The sequence below is a fragment of the Thamnophis elegans genome, chromosome 3 (genome assembly GCF_009769535.1).
Source record: "Thamnophis elegans isolate rThaEle1 chromosome 3, rThaEle1.pri, whole genome shotgun sequence".
In the NCBI taxonomy this organism is placed as follows: Eukaryota; Metazoa; Chordata; class Lepidosauria; order Squamata; family Colubridae; genus Thamnophis; species Thamnophis elegans.
Window position 1 is genome coordinate 129,765,381 of NC_045543.1, and position 16,486 is coordinate 129,781,866.

Here is a 16,486-nt window from a genome sequence, read left to right on the forward strand (position 1 = left end):
TGAGACCACAATTTCTGCCACTTCTCTAATTCGATCCCATGCCCAAAAATTTTTCCCCAAGCTATCATAGTTCCTTTAACTTGTTCTTTTTCTAACTTAACCTCTAGTAAGTGTCCATAAAGTTTTTTCATTACTTTTTCATTACCATGTTTCCCCGAAAATACGAGTGTCTTTTATTTTTTTAACCCACGAAATATGGCATTGGGCTTATTAAAGGGGAGGGCTTATTGTTTTTGGGTTGCTGGGCGCCTGCTCCCTTGCGACCAGGCTCTCGAAGAGCCGGGCACAGCCTCAGGGTCGAATGGCTGTGTTGTACTGTCGCAGCAGCAACACAGCAGCCATGAGGTGACCACACTCGTGAGCAGCCGCCCGGCAACCCCCCTTTCCAGCCGGGTACAGCGCCGCTGACCGTTCTAGCGCTACCTGGAAGGCACCAAGCAACACGAGCGCCTGTTCGCCGTCCTCCGCCTCCCGTGGCTCATTGCCTTCAGAATGCCCCTAGGTGAGTGAATGGGGCTCTGCATGGCTGGAGAGGGGGTTGAACGAGCAGCTTTTCCGCTCCCCGCTTGCGCAACTTGCAGGCTCACGATGCCCTTGGCTAACTCTACAGTACCTGCAGAGCCAGGGCATTTCCGCTGCTGGCGCCGCCCACCGCTTGGGGTTTTTTTCAGCTTTCAAAGCACGGAGGATGGATGCCACTCTGGGAGTATGCTCTATGGTAGCGTACAACCATAGAGCGTACTCCCAGAGTGGTATCATACCTCCGTGCTTTGAAAGCCGCAACGGAGGACGGATGTAGCTCTGGGAGTATGCGCTATGATTGTACGCTCTGCAGCCCATAATCATAGAACCCTGAAAGCACCAAGCAACGTGAGCGCCTTTGCCCCCCACCTCGTCCCTGCGGCTTGATACCTTCGGGATACTGCTAGGTTGGCGAGTGGTGCTTTGCCTGGCCAGAGGGGGGGGGACTGTCCAGGGGGCTTATTTTCGGGGGTGGGCTTATATTTTTGCCCATGCAAAAAATGTCGCAAGGCTTTAGTTTCAGGACAGGTCGTATTTTTGGGGAAACACGGTAGTACCCATCAAAATTTTATCTAACTCAGTCATTTTATCATAAAAACCTTCCTATTTATGGTCCTTGTCATATCTAGATTGTATTTGCACATATGAAAACCAGTTCATTTTTATACCTTCCTTTTCCAATTCTTGCATATATTTAAGTTCACCCTCTGCATTCAATATTTCTCCATATCTAAGTGTTCCTTTTTGTATATTATTGCGTATGAAAAGGCTTCAATAATTGATAGACAGATGTGAATTTTTAAATAATATTATCTTTTAATCTTCTCTTAATTTAGTAGCAAAGCCTCCCGTAGGTAATGTCTTCTAAAATACCCGTGTTTTAGTTCTCTTATACCATAAAAAGGCATGCCATCCCAACAATAGATCATGTCCTTCAAGGGTCAATAATCTGGTATTCCTTAGTGTTATCCATTCTTTAACACACATCAAACTTGTTGCCTGATGATATAGCTCCCAATTGGGCAGGTCCAATCCTCCTCTTGTTCTTGCATCTTGTAACAATTTTAGTTTTATTCTTGCTTTTCCCCCCTGCCATATGTACTTCAACACTATTTTTAAGTCATCAAAATATTCCTTCCCTAGTCTAATTGGAATTGTCTGGAACAGATATAAAATTCTAGGTAGAATGTTCATTTTAATGGTAGATATTCTCCCTATCATCGAAAGTTGTAGATTTTCCCATTTCTTCAAATCCATCGTGATCTGTTTTTTGAGTTTATAGTAGTTGTTGTCTTTAAGAACACTGCATCTTGCTGTTAAATATATTCTCAAATATTTAATCTTGTTCGTAACTTGCATCTCCAAGATTTCGGTCAAGTCTTCTTTTTGTCTTGTGGGCATATTCTTTGTCAAGATCTTCGTTTTGTCTTTATTTATTTTTAATCTTGCTACTTTTCCATATTCTTTCTATCAATTTAGGTGCTGTTTCTAATGGATCCTCTATAATGAAAACCAAGTCATCTGCAAATCCTTGTAGCTTGTATTTTTCCTTTTTGATTTTCATTCCTTTTATTTCTTTTCCTTCTCGGACATTTCTATTTAAAACTTCTAACGTTAAGACAAAAAGTAATGGCGATAATGGGCAACCTTGTCTCGTCCCTTTCTTTATTTCAATAGACTCTGTCAAATCTCCATTTATCATTATCTTAGCTGTTTGTTTATAATATATAGTTTGTATGGCTTGAGTACATTTCTCACTAAAGCCCATCTGTTGTAACAGCATAAAGCTCCAATTCACATTGTCAAATGCCTTCCGAGGATCCAAAAACATCAATGCCAATTGTTTTTCAGGATGTGCCTCATAATATTCCAAAGTATCTAAGATTAGCCTCATATTATCTTTAATTTGTCTGTGGCAGAAACCCATTTTGATCAGAATGAATGAAACTACTTAAGTATTTTTTAAGTCGTTCTACCAATATTGAAGCAAACAATTTATAATCTGAATTTAACCATGATTTGGGTATTCTCCTCTCTGACATCACCTCATTCATAACTTCTAATAATGGAAGAGACAGCTATTCCTGCAGGGTCTTATAAAAGTCCGCTGGTAGCCCATCGCGGCCTGGGGCCTTCCTGTTTTTTTATTTTTTTAAGTGCTTTGGTTAGCTCCATCATAAGTTGTTTTGCCTTCTAGCATTGTTACAGTTTCTTTGGATATCTGGGGTAAGTTGGCTTCCTGTAAGTATTGTTTCACTCCTGCCTCTTCTGTATTCTCGTGATCATATAGTTTACAGTAGTAATCTTGTATAATTTTTTTTCTTCTCTTCATTCCCCTAACATATTTGCCCTTAATCATCCATTAACTGCAGTATCTTCTTTGAGTCTCTCTCTTTTCTCAGTTTGTATGCCAACCATCTGCCTGGTTTATTAGTACTTTCAAAGTAATTCTGTTTAGCACCCCTAATTTTTTGGGCTAATTCCTTTTTTTCTTTTTTTCCATTAACCCAATTTTGTGTTTAATCGTATCCATTCTTACTTTAATGTTCTTCTTTTGTGGGAATTCTGTAGTTCTTTTTCAAGACCTTTATATTCATTGTCAAAACCTTTAAGTGTTTGTCTTTTATTTATATTTCTCTTCCTTGTATAGTTAATTATCAGGCCTCTGGTATGGCCTTCATTGTGTCCCAGAGGTTCTGCATTGATGTCTCCTCTTTTCTATTTTCTTTAAAGAAAAAGGCCAATTCTTTTTCAATTTTCTGTACAAAGTCTTTCTCTTTTAATATAATGTTGTTTAATGATCTTTTTCTTTGTTCTTTCCATTTAATTATCATTGGGTTGTGGTCTCATCGATCATTTTAAAAAAGGGTTTAGGGAGTATCTTTCTATTTGACTTTGTTTTTTTTTTGTGAGTAATAGTCCATATTCATATCTACAATTCCATTAAAATCTCCCATCATATAAATATTTAAGTAATCCAAATCCATTATTTTCCTGTGTAGTTTTCTGTAAAATTCATCTTGCTTATCATTAGGTGCATAGCAATAGCAGCAGTAGACTTATATACCGCTTCATAGGCCTTTCAGGCCTCTCTAAGCGGTTTTACAGAGAGTCAGCATATTGCCCCCAACAATCTGGGTCCTCATTTTACCCACCTCGGAAGGATGGAAGGCTGAGTCAACCCTGAGCCGGTGAGATTTGAACCGCTGACCTGCTGATCTAGCAGTAGCCTGCAGTGCTGCATTTAACCACTGCGCCACCTTGGCTCATAGATTGCTATTAGAGCATTTTCTTATTATTGTCCATAATTTCCACTATCAAAATTCTTCCATTGTCATCTTTGTAAATTTGTTCCACTAGGATTGTATCTTTGATGTAAAGGATCACTTCTCTTTTCTTACAGTTGCCAATGAAGCAAACATTTTCCCCAGCTTTGGTTGCCTTAATAAGTATTCTTGTTGCTTTTGAATATTCTTGTAGACAAATTATATCCAATTTTAGTTTTCCTAGTTTGTGAAATATTTTCTTTCTTTTATTTGCTGAATTAAGTCCATTTATGTTAATTGAGATCATTTTCTTCTCTTCCATATTTGTTTTATACATAGAATTTATTGCTCTGGTGGCTCTAGGTTCTCGTAGTTCTCTAATATCCATGCCACCTACAGCACCTTCTTCTATCTCGATCCCGCCTACTGTTCCTTCTTCTTTTTCAGTAGAGGCTGAAGTCACTGCTCATGATTCTCACCGATTTTTTATGTCGTCTCCTCAGCCTTCCCTCTGAGATGTTCTTCGAAAAATGCTCCTGCATTTTTCAATTCAATTGAATCTATTCTGTATCTTTGTCCTTCCCATACAAACATTAAACCTTCTAGTATCAACCATCTGTAATTAACACCTTTTTTGAATAGGATTTTAGTCAAAAATTGATATTCTCGATTCTCTCACTTTTCTTGGTATTTGCTTCAAAACTACAATCTCCTTGCCTTTGTACTCCAGTTTTCTATCTCTTGCTTTTTGAAGTATTTGCATCCTAATTGCTTTCTTGGTAAATCTTACATGAACTTCCCTTGGCAGGTCATTTCTCGCTGCATATCTTGTATAAACTCAAAATGCTTCATTATAGCATCGGCCATCCTTTCTTGGGTTAACTCGAGGACATTTGTCAAAATTTCTATCATTATTTGTAACAGGTTTTCACCTTTTTCTTCTTCTATGTTTTGGAATCTTAGAAAAAATTCTGACCTTTCCATCTCCCAATTCAGTATTCCAATATTATCTTTTTTGACCACACACAGTCTATTATCAATCTCCCCAATTTTCTTCTCTCTTTGGTCACCTTTTTCTTCAATTTTTTGTAGTCTATCTTCATATTTCATCATCATTTGTTGAATACTATCAATTTTTTCATCAGTTTTAACTCCTTTTTGTTCCATGTTCTCTGTTCATTGTTCAATGTTTCGTTGTTCTATTGTCTCAATTCTTTTTTCCATGTTTTCTGTTCCCTTTCTGATGGTATCTGTTTTTACTTGCAAATTCTGAATTCCTTGCATAATCATCTCTAAGGTAACTGCCTTCTCTCCCTTTTCTTTTTTCTGTTGCAAAATTGTCTGTATTGATCTTTGTCCTCCTGCTGGTGAGGAAGAGGGTATTGTTGTAGAGCCAGTGGTTATTATTCTTTTACTCATCTCCAATTTCTTCTGTATTATAATCAACTTGATATAAAAATCAATTGTAATCCAGAGTGACCATGAGGTGATCAAAGGTTAAAAAAAAAAGAAAAAAGGAAGGAAAAAAGTCAATTATAATGCAAAGTGATCATGGGGTGGTCCAAGGTAAAAAAAAGTAAAAAGGTAAAAGAAAAAGAAAACAAAAAGGCCGAAAAAAAGGGAAGAAGATTCTGTGGAAAAAAAGCCAAGAGTAAAACAAGAAAGCAAGACGGACACAGTGGGTAGATCTACTATCAAAAATGTGAGAGGGAAAAAGAAAAAAGAAAAAATATAAAAGAGAACAAAAATCTTCAATCTTTTCTATGCCATAATCCAATTTAAAAAACCCCAAAATTGAAAACAACCAGATAGGGGACCCAACTTCACAGCAAAAAGAAGTAAACACTGCCACCAGCAAAAAAAAGAAAGAAAAAGCAAGTTTCAAGGTTTCTTGTAAAGTTAAAGCTCTCTAAGCAAAAGAAAAATAAATTCAAAACTTTTATAAAATTAGAGCCTTTCAAGATCACTCCAGGCTTACTCTTACAGTTGTTATCTATTCTCTCCAACTCCTCTTGTTATTATAGCAGGCAGAGGCACTCTCTTTTCCCTTGAACTCCTGAACACTGTAATCTGAGGCCAATCTTCTTTGGCAGTGGGAAAATCAGGTTCTTACAGATCAGCTGATCCCCTGTAGCTGTCAGATCTCTGAGCCTAACCCTAGTAAAAGATTATCTTGACTCTTCCCTGGTTCCATTGCGTTCTCACATCAAGGAGAGATTGGTGGATGAATTCCTGCTGGCAGGTGGTATTTAGGGGAGGCGAAAGAAACAAATCTGGGGCAAACGATCCAGTTTTGTTTGTAATGAACATCATAAATAACGATAGCACCTATTCCTAGCATCATGCCTTTGGCATGATAGGGATGTCCATTGAGCAGAACAAATGATATACAAGTATATTCTTCCATTGGCTTAAGAACTAATGGAAGGCATTTTAATTTGATTCTCAGAAAGAATCTCTGATTATCTATCTCCCTGTTAATAGCATTCTTTCTGTTAATAGCATGTTTTGAAGATTCTTTTCCATGTACTGTATATGGTGGTATCTGAAGGTAGGAGGCCTTCAAAACAGGAAAAACAGCATTTGTGGCAGCACAATGGAAGCCCTGCCCTTTTATACATGTGTACAATGTCAGCACATACAAAACTGCCATCATTCCTGTTTTAACTCCCTCTGCAATTGCTACTTCATGCAGGAGTTTATCAGATACCATTATGATTAATGAAGTATAATACTGCACAATGAAATATGTGTGTTTAAAAATGAACGCATTTACATCAAGATACAAGATAATCAAAATACGTAGTATATTCCGCTGCCTGTGCATTCTTTAAATGACTATAAAACCTCATAACTTACTTCTGCTTCCTTCTTCTTCTTCTGCAGTTTTTGGTCTTCAATCACTTTGTCTGTCTGCTGTGGAAGTGGTTTTGGAATCTGGATAACTGCTGCTTGAATCTTGGCCATGATTTCATTCTGCCTGCGTTTTTCTGCAATTTTCTAAATATTCAAAGACAGTAAATTGTATTAAATTGGTTACTGAATAAAAATTAATCACATAGAAGTGTTTTTAAAAATCCTTTCTCAATCCTATGGTGATATGCATCTTCCTCAGTTTTGGGTCTTTTCCCAAAGGACTGGGAATTTGAAAGTTCTGTGCAGTCCTAATTATTCCTAGCACTGCAATCTTCCGGATAGAAACATTGATCCTGGGATCTGTTGGAGCCACTCTCCCAGCTTAGGAGTCACGATCCCGAATGCTCCTATCACCACTGGGACCACTTTGGCCTTTACTTCCCACCTTCTAATTTTTCCTTTAGGCCCTGGTATTTCTCCAGCTTCTCCTACTCCTTCCCGATATTGCTGTCAATTGGCACTGCTACTTCTATCACCACTATTGTCTTCTGGTTCATATCTACTACCATTATGTCTAGTTGATTGGACAGTACCTGCTGTCTATTAAATCTGGAAATCCCACAGGATCTCAGCCCTCCTGTTCTCCAGTACCTTCTGTGTGCTCTCCCATCTGGACTTGCGGGGTCTAGCCCATATACTATGCCAATGTTCCTGTACACAATGCCACTTACTTGATTTTGCCATTCAGTGTATGCTATTCCTGTCAATACACTGCCACTATGTATTGGACTGTTCTTGAGGCATTTCTGCATAGATCCTAGGGTGATAGACCTCTACGGACATGGTGCTTAATGCCTGTTTTTGTGTTGTTGCGATCAGTGCCACAATGCTGCCTTTTAGTCCAGCTCTTTATAGTAACTGGTAGGATTTTCTAATGTCTACTACCTTAGCTATCTGTCAGTGTACATCTTCTTTAGTCTTATCCTGCCATGGTGCTTCCTCTGCTTGATCTTCCTTCTATATCTGCTGCTGCCTCAGACATTCTCTTAGCAGCTCCTTTGGGTGCCATCTTACTGATGCACTTCTGGAGGTTCTGAGTTTTGTCCAGGAAAGTGGTTTTAACTAGTCTCACTACGATGAATAAGTGTCATTCATTCATTCATTCATTCATTCATTCATTCATTCATAATCTAATAAGGCTAGGGAGTGGATTATTATTGTTATCTGTATTATTATATGAAGATGAAGCTATGGATAAGATAATGGTAAAGGTTCCCCTTGCACATATGTGCTAGTTGTTCCCGACCCTAGGGGGCGGTGCTCATCTCAAAGTTTCAAAGCTGAAGAGCCGATGCTGTCCAAAGATGTCTCTGTGGTCCTGTGGCAGGCATGATTAAACGTCAAAGGTGCACGGAACGCTATTACCTTCCCACCAAAGTGGTCCCTATTTTTCTACTTGCATTTTTACATGCTTTAGAACTGCTAGGTTGGCAGAAGCTGGGACAAGTAACAGGAGCTCATTTAGTTACATGGCACTAGGGATTTGAACCGCCAAACTGCCGACATTTCAGATCGACAAATTTAGCCTCTTAGCCACTGAACCACCGCATCCCCAAAGCTATGGATATGTGGGTGCAAAAATAAAACTGTACAATAGGGCTATATAATTTTAAGGCCAACTTTAATATGACTCTTTCACATGTTTAATAATTTAAAATATTATCCTCTTATCACATACAAACTCTATGGGATTCCACCAGGTTCAGTGCTCTTTCCCCCTCCTATTCAACATCTACATGAAACTGCTGGATAAGATTGTCCATTCCTATGGGGTGTATTGATAATACCCAATTATGCCTTTCTACCTCTGACAACTTAAATGATACTGATGATATCCTATCCCAGTGCCTGGAATCTAAGGGACCCAGACGGGCTCTGGGTTTTAGAGACTATATTATCTTTGGTGCTGCAAGATTATACTGCCCTAAATAGATCCAGTGCATAATTTGGGAGTCTTCCCAGACACCCAACTCCTGCTCAAAAAGCAAGCAACAGTCATGTCTGGGATGCCTTTGGACAGATTTGTATTGTGCATACATATTGGTACATATTGTGTCTCTTCCTGGAGAGGGAGGCTCCGATCACAGTCACTCATGTGCTGTTATATGTGAAGACATACAGTTCTTCCCATAAACAGTGATAGTTTAAAGTGTGTCTGGGGTATCTCTTGATGCATAAATCTAAGTGCATGCTAAATAATCAAGTGCTTTATGTAACTATTTCTGATTGCAATTTGTGTAACATTGTCCCATATCCTCTGGTAGATAATACAATTTCCCCTGCTTTTAATGGCATAGGATACAATCTTAACCAAAAGGTACTCTTTCAAAAGGCAATTGGACTTTCTTTGTTTTTGTTTTGCCTGAAGATGTTTTGCTTTTCATCAGAAGCTTTTTAAGTTCAGAAGATTCTTGGCTGAGAAGCAAAAGTCTTCAAGCAAAAACAAAGAAAGTCCAGTTGCTTTTTGATACAGCACCTTTGGGACAACCGTGATTGGATGACTGACAATAGACAATACAATCTTAAGTACCTCTTTTCTGAAGTCTCTCTATACACCATTCTTTCCCATCCTGGCCCCTTCAGATGCATAAAAGCTGCAAGACCTAGAAAGTCCAATCACCCAGGGAATTTTTTAAAAGAATTCTGGGACATGTTGTTCTGCCATGTCTGGAGGGGCATGAGAGTGATGGAAGTAAAGCTATAAAGACCAATTTACTAATACACCTGGCCTCTGATTAACTACAAAGCAGGGAATAAAGATATTGTGTAGCTGAGTCAGAGAAAGAAATCAGTACTCACCTTTTCAAGTTCTTCAACCTTTTTTTCCTCTTGGATCTGTTTGGCCTGCTGTTGCTTCACCAATTGCATCTCAACTATCTTACTTTCTAGGAGCTTTGCTTTGCTTTGAAAGCTGTCTGAAATTTGTTGGAGTGAGAGGTCAGCCTGGCGGGGTACTAGTGTTTTGAGTCTCTGAAATGAAATGAGACAGATATATATATACACACACATATACACACACATACACACACACATACACACACACACACACACACATCACAGGAAGAAACACAAGAATCTTATTTCTCCTGGATTGGTAGATTTAATCCATTATAGAGGAGCTTATTTTTCCAAAGATAAATTTTACTGGATAAGACCAGGGGTTGAGACATGCACAGGGAAGTTCATTTTTTCACAAGGCCCCATTGCTTGTGAAACACCTCTTCATATTGCTCTTTAGTGAAGCAAAGTGACCCTACATGCACTACCATGAGCTGTTTCCTAAGCAGTGAGGCTTAGAAAATGTTGTGATTGATTTCATAAGGAGGGCTTCCAAACAGCTTTTCTGTGCTGCAAAGTGCCTCATCTAAAGGATTATCACAACCACATTAATTGTATGAGCCTTCTTTCATCTGGTAGCTTCTAGACGTGTTGGAGTATGATTCCTATTATTCTGACCAGTATCATGCCGATGGTGAATTCAGGGAGTTGTAACCAATACATCAGGAAGGTATTTGGAGTTGTAGTGAATATGGAGTATTGGATTGAAAAATATTACACTGACCATCAATAATCAAGGATTATTGTAAACTAGAGTTCTTTTATCTCTGTTTGGAGATGTTGGACAGTATTTAATGTTCTATTTTTATTTTCTTCTTTTCATATATATATGTATGCCAAGACAATCTCAATCTTACGGGAAAATATATATAAACTGCTTGTTTAAGAGCTTGTTTAATTAGCTCAAGCAAAATATAATATAGCGAGAGAGAGAAAAGGGGGCTTACATGTGAAAAACGTAAAAACCTGAAAGATGCAGTAAAGGCAGTCCTAGAGTTATAACCATTTGTTTAATGACCATGTGGTCGTAAGTTGAGGACTACCTATAAACTTAATAGATTTTTGCATTGATGGTGACAGTACAACCTGCTAAGAGGGAGCAATTGTGTATGTGAAGTGAGGGAACATATGTTCTGAAAAATGTATAGCACTGATCTCTTCATTTGGTTTTCTGAGCTGAAGATCTAGCTTCAACTTTACAAGATAAGAAATACAAGCCTTCACACAACAGCTCATTGTTTCAAGACTGGAAGTGTAAAGAGCTATATAAATATCCATTGGGAGAAGATAAATCCAAGAATTAGATTGTAATTAAAGTATCAGTTTTCTCCAGTGAACCAGTATGACGGGAAACAACTTTGAGAAATTCCCAGAGGTTTAAGCCAGTGGTATTATGAATCCCCATATGAATTAACACTGTGAACTTGTTGGTCCGGTGGAAAGCCTTGTGTGTGCTCCCATTCTTCATATGTGCAATATAATGGATTTAGGGTATTGTTGCAAATTATTAAATAGAGGTGTTTACCTTCTTCAACTTGATAGTAATTAATCCAAGATTTTTTTTTAAGTAATCACTTACGTTTCTTTAAGGGTTGGATTTCTTTTTACTTTATAGTTTTTAAGAAGGGGAAAATATTTAAAACATCTTAAAACGACCATGCCAACCACTAAAAAATACTGCAGCAAAGTTTAACAAAATCTCTTTGTGAAAGGCAATCTCAATAAACTTTTGAAAAGGGTTAGAGTCTAACTTACTGAGATGACTCTCCTAATGAGAACACCCTGATCTCTATGGCAACTTGTTTATGAAAATAATATGAGAACTGGAAATATGTCTTTTCATTTTTTATTCAAAATCTAAAGTATAGATGAACAGACCAGACCAGATATTCCTTCCAAGTATGTAAAGCCAATTGGGTGATGTTGGGCCAGTCACTTAGCCTAATCTGCTTAATATAGTTGTTGTGGAGATAAAAATAGGAGGCAGGAACAATGTGTTACAACAGCCCCCAACCTTTTGGGCACCAGAGACCAGTTCCATGGACAGAGATTTTTCCATGGACCAGAGGGACATGGTTTTGTGTGGCTTTGCTTGTTTGTACACCGATTTCTGGCATGCTGCTGCCCAATGCTGGCCACGGACCAGGGGATAGGGACACCTGCTGTATTAGGCCTATTAGCCACCTTCATCTTAGGTGTAATTCTAACTGAAGCATCACTTGAATACCACTGGCATTGACATTAGATATTATCAGTCAATTGCAAAAGGCAGATTTACTTGGAACAGCTTACGTCCTGTGACAACAACAGTATTGAACAAAAGTATCTGCCTATGTCAGGTCCCTGGTAAGTCTCGATAGGTAAATGAAAATGCCAAATCTAATACAAACATCTGATTGACTGCATGTTGAACTATAATAATAATATAATATGTATCAGAGGCTTTCAAGAGTGGAATACAATATAAGCACTATTAAATAATAATTAAAACAGTGAACTCTAGACATATGGATGAAGTGGCCTAAACAGGATTTTTTATCCTTGTACTGTATATTCATTTGATCCTCACTCATTCCCAAAAGGAGTAAATAAGAAAGTAATGCTTTGTTGACAGAAATTCACCAATATGAAAGGTGTCCTAACAGAAACAAGCTCACCTCACGATATATTTCAGTTCCTACACTTTTAAGCTTTGCATTAGCCGAAGGTCGCATTGCATCCATGGCAACTCCAGTGAGCCCTGCTTTTTTCTTTTTTTCTAGGACCACATACAATTGGTACACAAGTTTGATAGCAGCTCCATGCTGCTCTGTCATGATGTTTCGGGCTACATTTTGGTCAAACTGTACACCCAGAAGTTGAAGGGTGGGCTCCATGCGAGAAAAGTTGTTAAGTTTTGCATTGGCAAGCCTGTTGAGACAATATAAAAATTATAAATATGTACAATATTAAAACTTTCTTGTGAGTTCATCTGCAAGCCTAATATACTTCAGTAAGCCTCATGTGTGATATGGCAGTAATCGAACTAAGCAAAGTCAGAACTCATAAACATGCCTCGTTTTCAGCTTTAATCCCACTAAAATCTATGGTCATTAATTTAATTTTAATTGCTTATATAATCAATTGCTTATACAATCCATTGGAATTTAATGGACTTAAGTGGCAGCTTCTAGCCAAACTTACTTAAAAAACTAGGTAGGATTAGACTGTGTCACTAAGCTTCGAGCCCTGTCACACTATCCAAAATTGTCAATATAGTGTGATGCCTTGCATCACTCACCAAAAGTAGCTTGTAAACTCAGTCTTTCCAATGCAAAGGCAAAGGCCTAGAGAAAGTTCAAGAAATGTTTTCTTTCACAGCAGAAACAACTATATGGGGGGAAATGCACATTTCTGCATTGCTGGTTCCTTACAGATCATAGCCATCTCTGTGATAATTCTGGGGAATAACTTTTAACAACTATTGGGCATTCTGGCTATGAGTACTGATTATTGTAGTTCAGAAAAGCTGGGAAGAAGATTATCAAGGATCACAATTCTTTTGTGTTTCAGTGGGAAACTGGCTGGGCAATGGCAAACATAGGAATGAAGGAAAGATATATAAAAGTGGGAAGGGAATTGCACAAATTCCCACCCTGTTCTCCAATGCAAGGAAGTGTTAATTGAACCTACTTTAGTTTAGTTATGATATAGTATAGAGTAAATCGGAACATTGTGAAAAGAGTATTAATACTACCTACCTGCTTTGTGAAAACTGATCAAAATCTTCCTGAAGTTCATACTTGTTTAGAAGTTCTCCAATGAGATAACCGGAAGAAAATTCTCTGGCGAAAGATTCTGTATCTGATTTAATTTTCAAAGGAAAAAGAAAGTATTTTTGTTTATAAGCTATGACTCTTTTCATTTGATGCATAATCATCCATTATTATCATGATGTACATTATAACAACCCAACTTATATTTAATGGGCTTGATTGATTTTTTTTAAAATTTCTGTCGCTGCCCATAATTCCCAGGCATATGGGCAACATCAAACAAACAGTTCATCAATAAACAGTGGTTCGCTTGTCACCATGTTAACATGGAAGCAGTCTTCTTTGAATCTTTCAATAGATTTATGGAAATAGCTAAGTGAAGAAGTTAATTGTGCACTCTCTAGCATGAGATAAATCACATAATTTACTCACCAACAGACTTTCTCAACATCTAAAATTCTAAATGAAGAGTTTTAATAATTTAGCAAACTATGAACAGTAGGATCCCAGATATTTTCAACAATGACAAAATTTTTAATGTGCTACTTTCATTGGAAAAGTTGAGATACATTAAGAGATATATCAGCCTTGAAATAGCCCATGCTAAAATGTACAGCAGTCAAACATCAGACCAGAAAATGTTTTATGATATTTTGTATTAAAATTTTAAATAAGTATTAATTTTTCAAATAATATTAAGATAATACAAATAAATAATTAAAAAATTAATATATTATAAAGTAAAAATGTGTAGTGTTTTGAATGTGGGGATGTTAGCCTTCCCCTGTCAGACAGGAAACATGACCAAAGGAGTTACTAATTCTACTTTATTGTAAAGCTGTAGTATCAGAATCTTCTAAATCTGAAAACTACTTTGTGGTTTGGCTACTTTTGTCACAGTTTGATCAGCAAAAGTTATAGCTGGATCTCTAAGCGCCTATATGGATAGAATAGCAGGTAGCATTCAAAATAATAAATGATGCTAGGAAGAATCACCAAGTAAACCATTTCCATCTCACTCCCTTATCCACATGATTTGGCACTATTTTTTTTAAATCTATTTATTTATTAAATTTCTACATCACACCTAAATGACTATGGGCAGTTTACTAACAACAAATGTAATCTGTTGTCCCGGGGCCAGACTTAACTTCTAATCCTAATTTTTCAGCCTAGGAGCAAAATCAGATTTTAAATAACCACAAATACTAAAAATCAGTGGTACATCTTCTTGAAGGTCTGAACAAAGAAATAAAAGCAAAATTGTAACATAAGCCTGAAGTGAGCCTAACACCAGTAACAAAACATAAAATCCCAAAACAAAACATAAAATCACTGCCCTGTGAACTAAAGTGAGTAGAACATTGGATCTTCTGCTTCTCCTCAGGAGGATTTTATCTCCAGTGTGGGTGAAACTCTGATCTGGAGGGAAAGCACTTGTAGCTAAAACATTAAGTACTATGGAATAAACAGATACCTACAAGGACTGCTTGCCCTCTGGAGTCCCTTTTAATTGAGGGAACCTAGCCACAAGTGCATCCCTTGAATCTGCAAAAGCATCCTGAGTGATGAAAATCCTTCCCTTGTTTTCCTTATGGGAATTTCAGATATGTAAATGGATTTGCTCAGTAGGAACATCTTCCAAAAGGATTTTCATGGGGAAAAAAACTCAGTCAGAAGTGTGAAAATCCTGGTTTCTCAGCAATTCTTCTGTGGTATCCAGATAGTTCCTCATCCCTCAAAGGGCAATTTACAGCATTTTATGTTGCTACGACTATCACTAAGTGTTGTCTCTTATGATTCTTGATGAATGTATTCTATTTTATTTTTCTTTATGTACGCTGAGAGTATATCCACCAAAGACAAATTCCTTGTGTGTCCAATCACATTTGGCCAATAAAAGAATTCTATTCTATTTTATTCTATTCTATGCTCACTTTTTCCTGAGGGAGCTTTCAATCCACTCACTTTTAATATACAGCTCTCAAATACCACAAAAAGCCCTTGAAGCTACAGTAATGGAATGTGGCACTGCTTTCTCCTCAAAGGCCCCTCATATTATTTTCTAATTATTTTTTTATTTTCTATTATTTTTTAAATCTTCTCTTGCAGCAGATAAAAAGGCAGGCACAAGGGTCCACTCAAGCACCCGTTTTCCAAGGCTGTGGCAAAAGCAAAACCACCACCACCACCACCCCAAAAAATCCAGCACGATGGATACCGCGGTGCCTCTGAGCATATCTAAAATGCCATGCACTTTGGTGCTTTTTCTTCCCGACCCGAAGGAAGGAAGCGGGGCTCGGTTTCAAGGGAAAACACAGGAGCTGGGGGAGGAGGGGGAATTATACGAATGTTCTCTCCTGTTGAAGGAGCCTACTGCGGGGAACCAAGAGGTCCTCCCCCTCGCCCTGCGCCTTAAAGCAGTGGCACCCCGCTTCCTCGGACTCACCCACTGTCCGCGAGAGCTTCACTTCCCGATTCAGCCAATCGCACAGAATGCCAGTCATGGCTGCGAATGGCCGCAGTTCCGCGCCTTTTCCCCGCTCGGCTCGAGACCGGCTCGAGCCACACTCCGCGTCCCGTCACCACGGCAACCGGTCCTTTCGCGCTGGCATGGCTTAAAAAACAGACGCGGCCCGCCAAGTGGCTCCTGGGGAGAATTCATGTGAGCTTGCGCAGACAAGCCAAATGGGCTCCGCTGAGCCGAGAGGTAATAATGAAGGTCCCGCCGAGAAGCCAAAGGGACGCGGTTGGTGGGTGAGAGCATGCGCAGTTGACAAACTTTTTATTGTAGCACCCCCACTCCATCCCACCTTCTGGGTGGTTTTCAAATCGCTTTGGGAAGGAGGCTGGCGGTTTTAAACTCTGGAGCAAGAAACAACTTTTAAACTTTCGGCTGACCCTGCAGTTGCTGCATCCCCTTTCTTCCCTCCCTCGCCTCCTTTGCTTGGAAAAGTGGCGGGGCAGATGGAAATTTAAGCGGTGTAATACAACTAGCTGGATCTCTTAAATGTCTGCTTCTGATACGATCTGATCAGAAGAACAAGTGTTGGAGGGGACCTTGGAGGTCTTCTAGTCCAACCCCCTGCATTTAACCCTCCTCTAATTTGCCCAGACAATCTTGAGAGAGGTAAGAGATCGGTCCGAAGTCAGCTAATAAAGTTTCAGTTCAGCCAAATGCAGTTCAGC

The 16,486-nt window shown here is 38.5% G+C and overlaps 1 protein-coding gene across 1 annotated transcript in view; it reads right to left on the minus strand.

Moving 5' to 3' along the window:
* The window catches only part of SPEF2 (sperm flagellar 2), a 109,316-nt gene extending 93,317 nt beyond the window's left edge, over nucleotides 1-15,999 (minus strand). Inside the window, exons 1-5 of the mRNA XM_032213895.1 lie at nucleotides 15,747-15,999; nucleotides 13,283-13,385; nucleotides 12,200-12,452; nucleotides 9,504-9,674; nucleotides 6,648-6,788 (exon numbers count right to left, since the gene is read on the minus strand). Coding sequence (XP_032069786.1) covers nucleotides 6,648-6,788; nucleotides 9,504-9,674; nucleotides 12,200-12,452; nucleotides 13,283-13,385; nucleotides 15,747-15,804 — 726 coding nt within the window. The 5' untranslated portion in view covers nucleotides 15,805-15,999. The remainder of the gene's footprint in view (nucleotides 1-6,647; nucleotides 6,789-9,503; nucleotides 9,675-12,199; nucleotides 12,453-13,282; nucleotides 13,386-15,746) is intronic.
* Between the last annotated feature and the right edge of the window lie 487 nt (nucleotides 16,000-16,486).